The sequence below is a fragment of the Sparus aurata genome, chromosome 10, assembly GCF_900880675.1.
Source record: "Sparus aurata chromosome 10, fSpaAur1.1, whole genome shotgun sequence".
Lineage (NCBI taxonomy): Eukaryota > Metazoa > Chordata > Actinopteri > Spariformes > Sparidae > Sparus > Sparus aurata.
Window position 1 is genome coordinate 5,121,245 of NC_044196.1, and position 14,476 is coordinate 5,135,720.

Consider the following 14,476-nt stretch of genomic DNA (forward strand, 5'->3'; position numbering starts at 1 on the left):
CAATTATTGTATGCATAAATTTGATCGCATTACATTCCCTGTCCAAGTTGTAATGTAAAGTTTTTAGAAATTTTGTTCTCATCCTGTGCTCATGTTAATGCCCACAGGCGTGTTCACATGGCTGTTGACTTGCAATGCTCCCACTGGCTACTGTTGATTATTACACTGGTTTGTAGCAGGTTATAGTTAAATAATACATATCACAGAAATATAAGGTTGTCTAAACTGTGGGCTACTGAATGCTGTAGTCTGTAGTCCTAAAACCACTTTAGCACATCCCTTGTGTTCCCTTGTCTCAAAGTCTGAATTTGTTTTTAGGTAAATGTGTGAAATAAGGTGTGTGGTTCCACAGGCTGAACATATTTACATGTTTTGTTCTCCAACATAAAATCCATCAATAAATGTCCCACAGTTTAATTCTGAGGTTCTTCATGAGTTTAAAACAGTTAGTGGTTGCTAACGAGCGTCTGAATGAGACTACAGAGGTTGTCGGGGACATTAAACGTCCTCACAGCGAACACAGAGACTCATCTACTCACCAGTCCGTCTTTACAGGCCACTTTAGTTACATACTATTTTAATTCTGACTATACAACTTGTACATTGATCAGTTTATAGAAAACCTGGATAGTAATTGTGCAGTAAGACTCTTAGTGGTGGTGACGTTTAAGTCATGTGACCCTGATGTTGTCTGTTTGTAGCCTAACATTAGCTTCTTACTGCTACACAGTTAATTTATGCTTCAAACATAACAGAGTGGAGTTCATCTGTGGAGATTAACTTGATGAACAAAACCTGGAATGATCAGAAACTTGGATTTGACACAGAAATAATTTTCACTTTTTATTCTAAAATCCACATCAAATATCTCACAGTGGGGACCTGAGCCATGCTAACTTCAGGGCTGGAATATAAAAACTACATTATCCCTACACCACTCAATATGCAAAACTTCACATGAATTCTGATCAGCATTGAGGGAGGAGATAATGACCAAAGTGTAATTTTTTTAACTTAAAGCACCTCAAAATCTATGTATTAATAAATGTATTTATATTTCAATCAGCTGATGAGGAGAACTCACCTGAGGGCCTGAGGCTCCACCTGGCTGTTTACTCTCCATGGTGATCAAGCTGGTGCTGCGAGGATTGTCCTGATAAATGATGCATTCACAAAACAAACAGAGTGCAGTTTCATTGTGCAGTTTTGTGTGATGCATCTACAAATGTTTTTGTTAACCATGCTGTTGTTGAAATTGGTAAAAACTTCTTCTTTACCGCTTTAGAAACAGTAGTTTCCAGGGGCACAGCGCAACTTTCTGTGTTGGCTTTTAGAGCAGCGAAGAAGAATTGATTTGTGTGTAACACAACAAACACTTGGTTTTGTCGTGACAAACGGAACTAGAAAATTTCCCGGGTTTCCCGCCAACAGCCGTTATATTCCTGAGACGGCTCACCAAAGTGCTAATGATCAGGCTCCACCCAAAACCTCAACGGATGGTTGAAACCAGTTTTGTCCTCTTGGCAAATAAACAACAAATACAAAACAATAATGGTAAAACCCCCTTACACGGCCCGGAGGAGTACGTTTGACAAAGTTTTGCTAAAGGACTGTGTCACTTCATTAAAGCATCAAACAGTTTATTTATCAGGACTGATTTAAGATGTTACAAACCCAAATAACTTATTGTTTTCTATATATTGCTATATACGTTGATATATTAAATGACTTTCTGTTAATGTAACTTGTAAACTGTGAATTGTTGCTCTTTTCTCTACACGCGACATATATTGCATGTCTGTCCGTCCTGGAAGAGGGATCCTCCTCTGTGGCTCTTCCTGAGGTTTCTTCCATTGTTTTTTTTTTTTTTTTTTGTTTTTTTTACCCTGTTAAAAGGTTTTTTTTTCCAACAACATGTGAAGTTTTTTCTCACTCTAATCGAGGGTCTAAGGACAAAGGATGTCACAGTACGGATTCGAAAGCCAATTGTGGTAATGTGATTTGCGATTTTGGGCTATATAAATAAAATTATAAAATCCCTACATATGCATACTTCATATAAAAAGGAAGAAACTGGGTGTCTTACCTTAACTATGATCAACTGGCATTGAATAATGGCGCGCAATGATGTGCGAGCATACTGAGGATGTACCCGTGACGTCCTGGTACGCTGGGCGTTGCTCTTCTCATGTTTCAAATCCATCCTGTTAACCCTTTCACCACACCCAAATCCATGACCCAGTACTGCTCAACAAGTCAAGATTTAATCCCCATTTTTCACTTTACATGAATAGAAAGACAACAACTTCTCTCACTAATGTTATTGCAAGTTTCACAGTTTGGAAAAGCTCTGTTATTAAGAAAAGGGACAAAATAGAAAATAAACAACGCAGAAAGATGTGTTTAAAGATCACTCGTACCTGACTTACACTCAGCTCTGTTCATGACACACACCTATTTGCATACGACAAAATGTATCCAACCCACAACCAGAGTGCACAAAGACAAACATGTCTGCTGTGCAAGTGGATGTTGAGTCATCACCTTAAATAAAAAGATCAGAAACTGATCAAGTCAAATAAACATTTAATGAATTAAAATTCAATATTAGCAGCAGTCTTGACAACAGAGAAATATCCATTTGATCAAAAAAAGTGATTTTCTTGTTGCAGCTCCACAACAAAAGATGTGAACAAACTCCTGTTAGTGACTTAGAGGGTGGTTATCACAGTTTTGTTGGAAGATAAGCAATCTACTTTATTTATAGCCTTAGTTTAGTACATTATCGCTCTACTATACTTTAAACTGTAGCTTCTCTCTCAAACGTCGTTTATGTTTGTGATTGCTTGAATCATTATTTATTTAATACATACATCAGACCGCTGACATCACATGCTTTTACATTTTACATGGCAGATTATGGAGATTTTATAGTGAACTTAATTGTAATGGGAAAATATGAATCTTACTGTATCTGTACCAAAGAGACATGGATACAACTTAACTGGTCAAGACGGTGTCTAGACTGAGAAGAGAAAATGTTGGGAACAACAATGTAACTTTACAGGGGAAAAAAACAATGACAGGAAACAGATTTATAACAGGTTTTAATGAACACTGCAAAATTAATCAAAAACATCATCCAAATCACCGAAACTGCATTTTATTTGACACAGGTAAAACATGTCACAAAACAGATGTTCTCCAGATGTAATAAAACATGTTTGTTTGGTCCAAACCCAACAATTGTCACATTATGTTACAACCCACCCAGTTTGCTATGGGAGAGGGAAGCAACATAAAAACAGGCATTGTTGGTTAAAGCACAGTTATTTATTCATTAGGAGCCACAAACACAATGAAGTGAGGCAAAACTACATAAGAAAGAGTTAACTGGTGTTGTTTAAACATACATACATGAAAATAACCAAAAGAGGACCAAAACCAAGAGCTAACTATTCTCAAAATAAACCAAAAATGAAAGTAAAGCCTCACCATCTAATCCTAAACAGTGAAAACAGAACCCTTAAATCTAGTGTGTCTAACATATAATTACTGACCATGAAAGTGCCAAATCAGTTTTAGAACTATATCTGGCCCAGTCCAGATAGTTTCACTTATAATCTTAACCAAGTTACAAAACAATAGTTAAGGTAGATAGTTGTGATTATAGTAGTCCAGCTTCTTAAATAAGGCTAGACTACAGGAGCAATGCTATGGAAGCAACAAAAACCATGTTACACCAAAATTAGCATGTCTACAAAATGAGGAAAGCATCAGATCATAGACTACATCCAGAGGACATTAAACTTGATTCACAGAGTCTCAATAACATTCTGAATAAGACACATTGTTTTTTTATTTTTTCTAAAGCCGATGTTGGACGTTGCTAAGGGAGTGATACATCTTCGCTTCTATCTCATCTCTGTTGAGGGTTGCACATGCACAGTACCAGTCGGGCAGCCCACAATGCTTGTGTAGCTCACTGCCCCATAAAATAAACTAAAAAGTATTTACATTTGAAGTAATGAAAAATAATTACTTGGTCACTTGGAAAATAACCATTTCATGAACTTGAAACAACAACCTGAGCAACCAGATGTGTTTCCACACTCGTCCAAGGAGCCTCTGAATACTCAGTGTCCATTGGTTCAGAAGAGTCTCAGCAGTTTCCAACGTCTGCTAACTCATCCTTGACTAACTGTGCTTAAGATACAGACTGAAGGACTTCTTGTAGGTGTGAGTTTTCCTTTGCTGCCTCCTTAAATATCTTTAACAACTCTTCATTTCCTTGTGTTTTCACAAAGTGTTTCAATATAGTACACAGTGGTTGGGCGAACTCTATCACACTTTTTGTCGGATTTTGACGATAGACGTATCCTCCAGTGTGCAAACCAAAGACTTTGCACTGAGCATCAAACACTGGAGAGCCAGAGGAGCCATGGTACATGAAAGTCTTGTAGGTCGACCCCATTTCTGCCACTTTCCCACCAGTCATTATGTTTTCAATGCCTTGCTCTCTGATGAGGTGACTGATTGAGTGGAGTATGAAAGGACTGTCTTTGTATGGATGTACATTATCATAGACAGCCTGCCCCCTCTTCTCTTTCTCAATGATACATGTGGGTTCCATTTTTTTCACTTCTCCTCTTGGATGACCGATAAGACAGGCTGCACCACTCTCAGGCATTGGACCAAAGTCCTTCAGGAGCCCTGGTGGTATCAGGTGGTTGGACACCCTCTGGCCCTCAGTGTTGAGCTGAAGTACGGCATAGTCAAGTCCATCCTTTTTGAGGCGGATGTAAGAGTTAACTACCTCAAAGCGGCAATAGTTTGTGTATGGCTCAGGCTCATCATAGTTAAAGAGAGCAAACACCTCCACACCTTTCTTCAGTGTTTCTGCTTCAACACAACCTCCAAACAGATGTGCATTAGTCAAAATGAAGTTGTCAAACAACACAAAGCCTGTGCCCTGACACACATCCTTAACGATCACTTTGCAGACTGATCTACCCAGTTCTAGCAGCCTCCTGACTCTGTGCACTTCACTGAATGACTGTTGGATCTTTCCAAAGTTTTCCTTCCTCAGCTCTACTGCTTTCTGGTAAGAATCGCCCGGGAATCTCCTCTGCATCAGTTCTTTCAGAGCTGGAAACTGATTACGCAGTATTTCCTTAATCTCCTCATCCCTGTCTCCTTTTTTCATTTCTGCCCTCGCACTTTTTCCTTTCTGATGTACTACACTTAGGACAGATGTTGATGTTTTGCAGCGCTTCTTCTGTGGATTACTTGATGCACCTGTGATTTCCTGCTGTTTTTTATCATTTGCTGTCTTCTTCCGTGGAAGACATATCTTGAATTTTTTTTCATTTAAATTGTCAACATCATCTTTACATTCAGTGAAGCACTTGGGATTTTCATTGTCAGATAAAGTGAAGTTGCAGAGATCATCGCTGAAGCGACCGTCTCTTTTCAGAGCATTTTTCACCTTCATTCCCTTCTTCCCATAAACACACAGATACTTGAACTGTTTGACAGCATTATTTCTAAAAAGCTTCTTTTTTTTGGCGTTTGTTCCTCCAACTGTATCAATGTAGAAAACAGAATATCTGTCTCTAGAATGTTTTGCTACAGCATGTTGTTTTTTGGCCTCTTCGACCGTTTCAGACTCACATGATATGGTCAGAACCTCACCACGGGGGACACAAGAAGAAGGGAAATGAGTTGCAACAATATAATCATCTGCTCTACCCAGCTTAATGACAAGGTTTTCATCTGGACAATTCAGCTTTTTGTATTCCTGTTTTTTTTTAATTCCCCTCAGCACTGTGCAAGGTCGATGACAATTAACAGTGTATTCTTTGTCGTGTTTGTGGCTGAATTTCACTTTGAAATGATGTCCACACCCCCCCTGCAGGAAATCAGAGTGAAGAAATAAGTAAAGTTACACATCCTTGAATGTAATAAAAACACAGTCTTATTTGTACATGCAGTGTTTCACACTCCTTCACTCTGACATGGCTGTTTGTCTGCAAAATGAGAAAAGTAAAAACAACAAGCCTCATTCAAGAAATCCCTGATGAATTTATGATGTAATGTTTTTAGGAATGGGTCCAAATGTGTCTGAATGAGACTGCAGAGGTTTTTGGGGACATTAAAGATATATTCCGGTGTAAATTTAATCCATGGTCTAACACACCGTGAAACTGTGTTAGGCTCCCTCTCGAGAGATCAAGTTTGCAGACCGCTAGCTAACGTAGTTTTAGCATCCTCAGAAACGACCGCACGACAACAATACATTGCAGTAAATGGGTCCAAATATAAAACCGCCATCAAAAAGCCACAAATAATGCTCAGAACAGCACCAAACTTCAGCAACATTAGAAATAGGGTCCCAGCACATATTTCAAGGCATCAAACATTTGATATAGTTTCCGTTTTTGTCGGAAAATATAAACAAAAATCGCCACCCGAGAAGCCTTCCTTGTAGGGAAGCCCTGTGAGTCGATTACCGAGTGCAGTAGAGTCCTGCAGTAATGATCATCATTGAGCTGCGGAACTCTACTGCACTCGGTAATTGACTCACGGGGCTTCCCCACAACAAGGACGGCTTCTAGGGTTGTGAGTTTTGTTTATCTATTTGTTTATCTATATGTGCTGGGACCCTATTTCTAATGTTGCTGAAGTTTGGTGCTGTTCTCAGCATTATTTGTGGCTTTTTGATGGCGGTTTTATATTTGGACCCATTTACTGCAATGTATTGTTGTCGTGCGGTCGTTGCTAGCGGTCTGCAAACTTGATCTCTCTAGAGGGAGTCTAACACAGTTTCACGGTGTGTTAGACCATGGATTAAATTTACAACAGAATATCCCTTTAAACGTCCTCACAGCGAACACGGAGACTCATCTACTCACTAGTCCGCCTTTACAGGCCCACTTTAGTTACACACTATTCTAACTCTGACTTTACAACTTTACTGATTACATTGATCAGTTTGTAGAAAACCTGGATAGTAATTGTGCAGTAAGACTCTTAGTGGTGGTGACGTTTAAGTCATGTGACCCTGATTTCGTCTGTTTGTAGCCTAACATTAGCTTCTTACTGTTAGACATTTAATTTACTCTGCAAACATCACAGAGTGGAGTTCATCTGTGGAGATTATTTGGATCAACAGAACCTGGAAGTATCACAAACTTGTGTTTGACACACAGATTCTTTTTGTGATGATATTCTAAAATCCACATCAAATATCCCACAGTGGGAACCTGAGCCAAGCTAACTTCAGGGCTGGATTATAAAAATACGTCATCCCTACACCACTTAATATAAACTCAACTGTGCCTTTAATTTAAAGGAGAACTTCGGTCGATTTAAACATGCAGCTTCATTGCTCAAGCTACCCTTGACTTGCCAGTACCGAAGACGCGAACAAATTTGGTCCAGCCATTACAGAGCTCCGTGAACGGAGATGTAGCATTGAACGCTAACAGCATGGGGTCAGAACTTTACACTGTGTTTTAAGCGTCTTAACATGCTCCACATCTCACACCAAAAGTTATGCAACATCAGCAGACACCTTAGCACACAGCACTGTAGCGTGTATGGCTCAAAATGAATTAAAAAGTAGTTAAAATAGTATGTTTGTGCAAGCAGCTACTTACCTGTTTGTTGACATCCGTCTGTTCCGGTAGCTAGACCAAACTAGCATATCCATTGAGTGTGCACTTAACAGGCTTAACAGGCTATTGTAAGGCTCATGGCTCATGACAGGCTGTAACATGGACATGTACATTATGAACATGAACACGAAAATGCTGGATTACGTTTCCGTCTTCGCCAGTGAGGGAGTAAGTGCACGCTCGACGGATTGACTAGTTTGGTCTAGCTACCGGAACACGCCGATGTCAACAAACAGGTAAGTAGCTCCTTGCACAAACACACTATTTTAACTACTTTTTTATTCAGTTTGAGTCATACAGGCTACAGTGCTGTGTGCTAAGGTGTCTGCTGATGTTGCATAACTTTTGGTGTGAGATGTGGAGCATGTTAAGATGCTTAAAACACAGTGTAAAGCTCTGACCCCATGCTGTTAGCGTTCAATGCTAAATCTGCGTTCACGGAGCTCTGTAATGGCTGGACCAAATTTGTTCGCGTCTTCGGTACTGGCAAGTCAAGGGTAGCTTGAGCAATGAAGCTGCATGTTTAAATCGACCAAAGTTCTCCTTTAAACCACCTCAAAATCTTAATATAAATAAATGTATTTATATTTCAATCAGCTGATAAGGAGAACTCACCTGAGGGCCTGAGGCTCCACCTGGCTGTTTACTCTCCATGGTGATCAAGCTGGTGCTGCGAGGATTGTCCTGATAAAATGATGCATTCACAAAACAAACAAATCAGTTAGACAAGCTCAGGCTGATTTCTACACACGCCTCCTCACAGTGAAGTGAAATATCCACCCTTGCCTACAGCCATTTCAATCTTGAGATGACTCACCAAGGTGGTAATAATCAGGCTCCACCCAAACCTTCAACAGACGGTTGAAACCAGTGATGTCCTCTGGGCAAATAAGACCTGATGTCGACTGTCTAAAACAGATACAAAACAATAAAGGTAAAACTCCCTGATATGGCCCAGATGAATACATTCGACAAGGTTTACTAAAGGACTGTGTCGCTTCATTCAAGCATCAGACAGTTTATTTTTCAGGACTGGGTTAAGATGTTACAGTTAGAAGTTCTGCCGCAATACAACAGAAGCTTTATAGAGAATTGAGAAACCCAAATGAATTGTTATTTGGTGTATATATTGCTATATATATCTAGATGTTAAATCTATTAAATCCCTAAATATTCATACTTAATATATAAACAAGGAAACTGTGTCTTACCTTCACCTTGATCGACTGGCACTGAATAGCGGAGTGCAATGATGTGCGAACATATTAAGGATGTACCTGTGACTTCCTGGTACGCTGGGTGTTTCTCATGTTTCAAATGCATCAATTTAACCCTTTCGACACACCCAAATCCATGACCCAGTACTGCTCAACAAGTCAAGATTTAAACCCCATTTCAACAGTTAACATGTTAAGCAGTTGGCTCAGTTTGAGTCCAATGCAGCATACGTTTCCCAATGCAGACACCAAAGCGGGAAACAAAGGAGACACGGATCCATTCTGTGATTTTCATTGCTTCTGATGCAATATTAATCATTAACTGGTACCCTGTATTTTACGTGATACCCTGTCCTTCACTGGACATGAATAGAAAGACAACAAGTTTTCTCACTAAAGTTATTACAACACAGGTTGGAAAAGCTCTGTAATCAAAAAGGGACAAAATGGAAAATGAATAAGGAAGTAAGGTGTGTTTAAAGATCGCTCGTACCTGACAGCTCTGTTCATGACACACACCTATTTGCATACGACGAAATGTAACCAACCCACAACCACAGCGCACAAAGACAAACATGTCCGCTGTGCAAGTGGATGTTGAGTCATTACCTCGAATAAAAAGAAAAAGAAACTCATGATGAGCTGAGAAACAGATGTGGGGAGCTTGTGCATGACTACATTTTCTTACACACTGATGAATAAACATGAATGTAACATATTAAGACACAATATTAGCAGCAGTCTTGACAACAGAGAAATATCCATTTGACAAAAAAAGTGATTTTCTTGTTGCAGCTCTACAGCAAAAGATGAGAGACTCTTAAAGATGTGAACAAACTCCTGTTAGTGACTTTTTAGAGGGTGGTTACCACAGTTTTGTTGGAAGATGACTAATCTCCTTTAATTATGGCCTTAGTTTGGTACATTATCTCTTTACTAGACTTCAAACTGTAGCATCTCTCTTAAACGTAATTTTTGTTTGTGATTGCTGAATCATTATTTATTTAATACTCATATCAGACTACTGACATCACATGCTTTTACATTTTACATGGCAGATTATGGAGATTTTATAGTGAACTCAAGTGTAGTGGCAAAATATAAATCTTATAAATGTATTTATATTTCAATCAGCTGATGAGGAGAACTCACCTGAGGGCCTGAGGCTCCACCTGGCCGTTTACTCTCCATGGTGATCAAGCTGGTGCTGCGAGGATTGTCCTGATAAAATGATGCATTCACAAAACAAACAAATCAGCTGGACAAGCTGAGGCTGATTTCTGCATCAGAATGGTCCATCAATACAATAATACATTTAGTTCAAATGTTTCAAACGTTAAACACCAGAAACATAACCATCTAATGTCGGTCTTCACCAGCAGGACAACTCAGCGTAAGCTTTACATTGATGAGGACATGTCATGACATGTCAGAGGTCCAAAAGCTGTTTGCCTGTACATCTTTCAGCCAACATGAAATGTGTTCCCTCATTGTCTCATACGGTTTGGGGAGTGCAGTTTCATCGTGAAGTTTCAGGTGATGCATCTCCAAATGTTTTTGTTAAGCTTGCTGTTGTTGAAATTTGTAACAACTTTGTCTTTGCCGCTCTAGAAACAGTAGTTGCCAGGGGCACAGCGCAACTTCCTGTGTTGGCTTTTAGAGCAGCGAAGAAGAATTAATTTGTCTGTAACACAACAAACACTTGGTTTTGTCGTGACAAATGGGACTAGAAAATTTCCCAGGTTGCCCCTAAATCATGGGCATACCATTCAGGAATTGCTCTTGAAAATGTTTTGTTTATGACAAAGTTTTAGTAAAGGACTGTATCACTTCATTAAAGCATCAAACAGTTTATTTATCAGGACTCAGTTAAGATGTTATAGTTAGAAGTTCAGCTGCAATACAACAGAAGTTTTTTTGGAGAATTGAGAAACCCCAATAAATTATTCTTTCTTGTCTAATATGTGGGCTGACACACATTTTTGGGCCAGGCTGTCATAATTCAATCAAAAAAGTATGTTATAAATCATTTTTATCGCCCGCGACATCCCATTAGTTGATTTTCTCAAAGGACATTGGGCTAATCCAATGAAATTTCTCAGCCCTCCTCTTCTTTTTTTTCTAAATGCACAGTTTAGAGGGGGTGGCCCATTGGTCCATTTTCAGTTTAGAGGGGGTGGCCCATTGGTCCATTTTCAATATAGACAGTGGACTGAGCCAATCAGGATATAGTACAACAGCGGCCCCACCCTTCCCTGCGCTGTCTCCTGTATCTTCTGCTAGTTTCAAAGTGTTGAGCACGAGGAGTGACAACATGGAGCAACCAAAGAGAAAGAAATTGGGTGCGGAGAAGTTGCGTGCAAAGAGAAGAATCTCACTTTAGATGCTGCAAAATGTACTAAAATCACAGACATGTTGGCTGAAGGGGATGCTGTAGCCTCCACGTCCTCTGAGACAGCAATGATCCAGCAGCAGCGGGCAGGAGAGGGGCAGCAGAGACGCTGACTGACAGGGACAGTGTAGTACAGCCGGTAAGCAGGTAGTAGCCTATAATATATATATATATATATATATATATATATAAGGTTAGGATAACACAGGGACTGTGAGGTGATGGAGGGAACGTTAGCTCTGTTACATGTAGAGCTCTCAATGGGTTGGGCCGGCCCGACAAACCCGACCGGACCAGCTTGCTCTGGCCAAGTTAACGTGGGGGGGCGGCAGACAATTCATGCTGGTGTGTAGCGCCGTGTCGGGTTCGGACTGTAATTTCCAGGCCCGCCGAGAACTCTAACTACATGAGAATGATGAGCAATGGCGATTGATTAGTATCGATATTAATTGGTGTTGCATACTTCTCATCTGGCAGCCACGGCACCTTATTCTGATAAAATAGCAAACGTGTCTCAGTTAGAAGTATTGATGAGCAGCAAGTGTCCATTTTAGGCTCCATCACAGCATTTTAGATATTTAGGTTAAAGGTGTGTTGAAAGGCTGCATAGTAGTTTGAATTTGTTGCAACCCTCTATGCTGTGGGTAAACATGTTTTAAAAAACGGATTTTAAAACTGCTAAATGATTAGTTAAAGCTTTGCATTTACAATTTAAGCATTACTAAAGTAAGTGTAAAAAAAAGTATAAAAGTATTATTAGCAAAAGGTCTGCCCACATTGAATAAGAGTAAGACAATGTCAAATGCTTTTAAGACATAGTTGCTTTGCATGAGTTCATAAAGCAGCCCTGTCTTTAGCCTGATATAACAATGTTCCAGCTTATGAAAGTAGGGAGCACCTTTTAACCTAAATAATTAGAATTCAGCTGCTATATCAGGGAAATTCAGAAAATGCATATTTGAGATGATTCTCAATAAAAAGGATAAAATAATCAATTGAACTACACAGAGCAGACAAAAGTGGTAGAGTTCACAATAGACGCTAATCTTCTGAGATTTAGGATGCTGATGATATGTTATGCTTGAAATAGAATATACCTAAGAGGTAGAACTATGTGTTGAGTAAATTTACTTATTTGCTTTCCACAATGGTTATTTGATAGACTTCTAAAATAATGATAAACTGTTAATTTCTAATAAGCCTAAAGGCAAAAAGTTATGGGTTTTTTTGTTTTTTTTCCCGGTTGTGCTCCGCTAATTATGAGGGGCCAGTCTAAGCCAAAAATGCCAGGGCTGATTTTTTGTCCCAGTCCAGCCTTGAATGGAGTGCAATGACATGCAAGCATTTTAAGGAGGTACAGGTTATGTCCTGATACGCTGGGCATTGGTCGTCTCATTTCATTTCACTATCAAATGAGTAAAGGCAGGAACACACCGGCCCAACCGTTGGACGTCTGAAGCGTTTGGAGAGGCTCGGACGAGGTCGGGAGCAAATATGTTTGGTGTGTTCAGCTGCGTTGGAAGCTTTTGGAGCCGCGCGGACGTTGTCGGATCCGACTGAGCATGCGAAGTCTGAGGAGGAGGGCCGTCGGACGTCTGAGCCATTGGATTCTCTGATTGGTTGTGTGCCAGCTGAATAGCCGTTCTGATTGGCGTTGTGCTAGCGAATCAGCGCGGTGTGTGGGAGGGACGGAATACTGTGTGCGCTTTGTTTTTCTATGCACTCCGTTCCGTCATTCCCCGTTTTCATGTTTTGCAGTACTGGCACAGACTAGTTGTTCTGTCCGTTCAGGACGAATTAATTCTTGTTTCATCTGGTAATGCCTCGCTGCATGTTTAGTATGCAGCTGTTCTTATCGGAAATAGTTAAGTTTCGTTTTGATCGAAAGTAAAGAGAGTTGCGTGCATAAGGTTCTCGTTTACAACTCACAACACAAGCGCCACCCGCTTATTGCATCTCGCGCAAGCGCAGAACGTACACGCTACTGTGGAGTAGGCAGCACGTCGAAGCGGTGTGTTCAATGCAACTTTTCTGCCGAACAGGTCAGACAAGAGGCAACGGAGTGGTCGGAGAGTGGTCGGATAAGGCAGTTGGACGTCTGGGCGGTGTGTGGGGGCCTTAACAGTTTCGACACACCCAAATCCATGACCCAGTACTGCTCAACAAGTCAAGATTTAATCCCCATTTCAACAGTTAACATGTAAAGCAGTTGGCTCAGTTTGAGTCATATGCAGCATACGTTTTCCAATGCAGACACCAAAGAGTGACACAAAGGAGACACAGATCCATTCTGTGACTTTCATTGGTTCTGATGTGATCGTAATCGTTAACTGTTACCCTGTATTTTATGTGTTGCCCTGTCCTTCACTTTACATGAATAGAAAGAAAAAGAGTTTTCTCACTAATGTTATTGCAGCACAGTTTGGAAAAGCTCTGTTGTTAAAAAAGGGACAAAATGGAAAATGAACGAAGAAGAAAGATGTGTTTTAAAGACTTACACTCAGCTCTGTTCATGACACACACCTATTTGCATACAACGAAATTTAACCAACCCACAACCACAATGCACAAAGACAAACATGTCTGCTGTGCAAGTGGACATTGAGTCATTAGCCGTTTTTAGACAAAGCACCAAGCTGCTAATATGCCCGTCCTTTTGGCGGCTCGGTCCGCGGTTTTAGACAGAGGGCGGCAAATTGGGGGTCTGTTTTGGTCTGCCGATTTTCCGCCTCGGAGGGTACACTTATTTCCGCCTCGCCTGCTATCTAAAAACGAGGCAGCAATGTGCCGGCCTCTGCGTGAGGTGGGCGGAGGTGTCGATGACCTGCACTGTTGTGCAACCCACAGCCGGGGAGTTTTAAAACCAGGAAACGGCTGATCACAGCAGTCAGTCCATCATTTCATCCGCAAACATTAAGATGAACAACTGGACAGCCGCTGAGATCCAGGAGATGCTAGCATCTCCTCGGTCTCTGGAGCTGTTTGGTTGTGTTAGCTTGATGTTGTGTCGGCAAGCTAAGGACTGTCGCTACTTTCAAATTAAAAGCCCCCGCTAAGAACCCAGTTCTAAACTCCAATGGGGTGCAATGTAAAGCTCTTATTTTGAAGACAAATTCTATGTCACTGTTCACAGCCCAACTTGGAGCTTCATGTCGGGTCACATGTTTACGCCTACCTCAGAGGCGGCT

At 40.5% G+C, this 14,476-nt stretch overlaps 1 protein-coding gene across 1 annotated transcript; it reads right to left on the reverse strand.

The window, feature by feature from the left end:
- Positions 1–3,181: 3,181 nt before the first annotated feature.
- Positions 3,182–8,943, reverse strand: LOC115589220 (protein FAM111A-like). Its single transcript, XM_030430003.1, has 4 exons — positions 8,891–8,943; positions 8,497–8,588; positions 8,295–8,363; positions 3,182–5,911 (listed from the first exon to the last, which is right to left on the reverse strand). The coding sequence occupies exons 3-4, from the start codon at positions 8,331–8,333 to the stop codon at positions 4,208–4,210; spliced, it is 1,743 nt and encodes a 580-aa protein (XP_030285863.1). The 5' UTR covers positions 8,334–8,363; positions 8,497–8,588; positions 8,891–8,943; the 3' UTR covers positions 3,182–4,207.
- Positions 8,944–14,476: the final 5,533 nt, after the last annotated feature.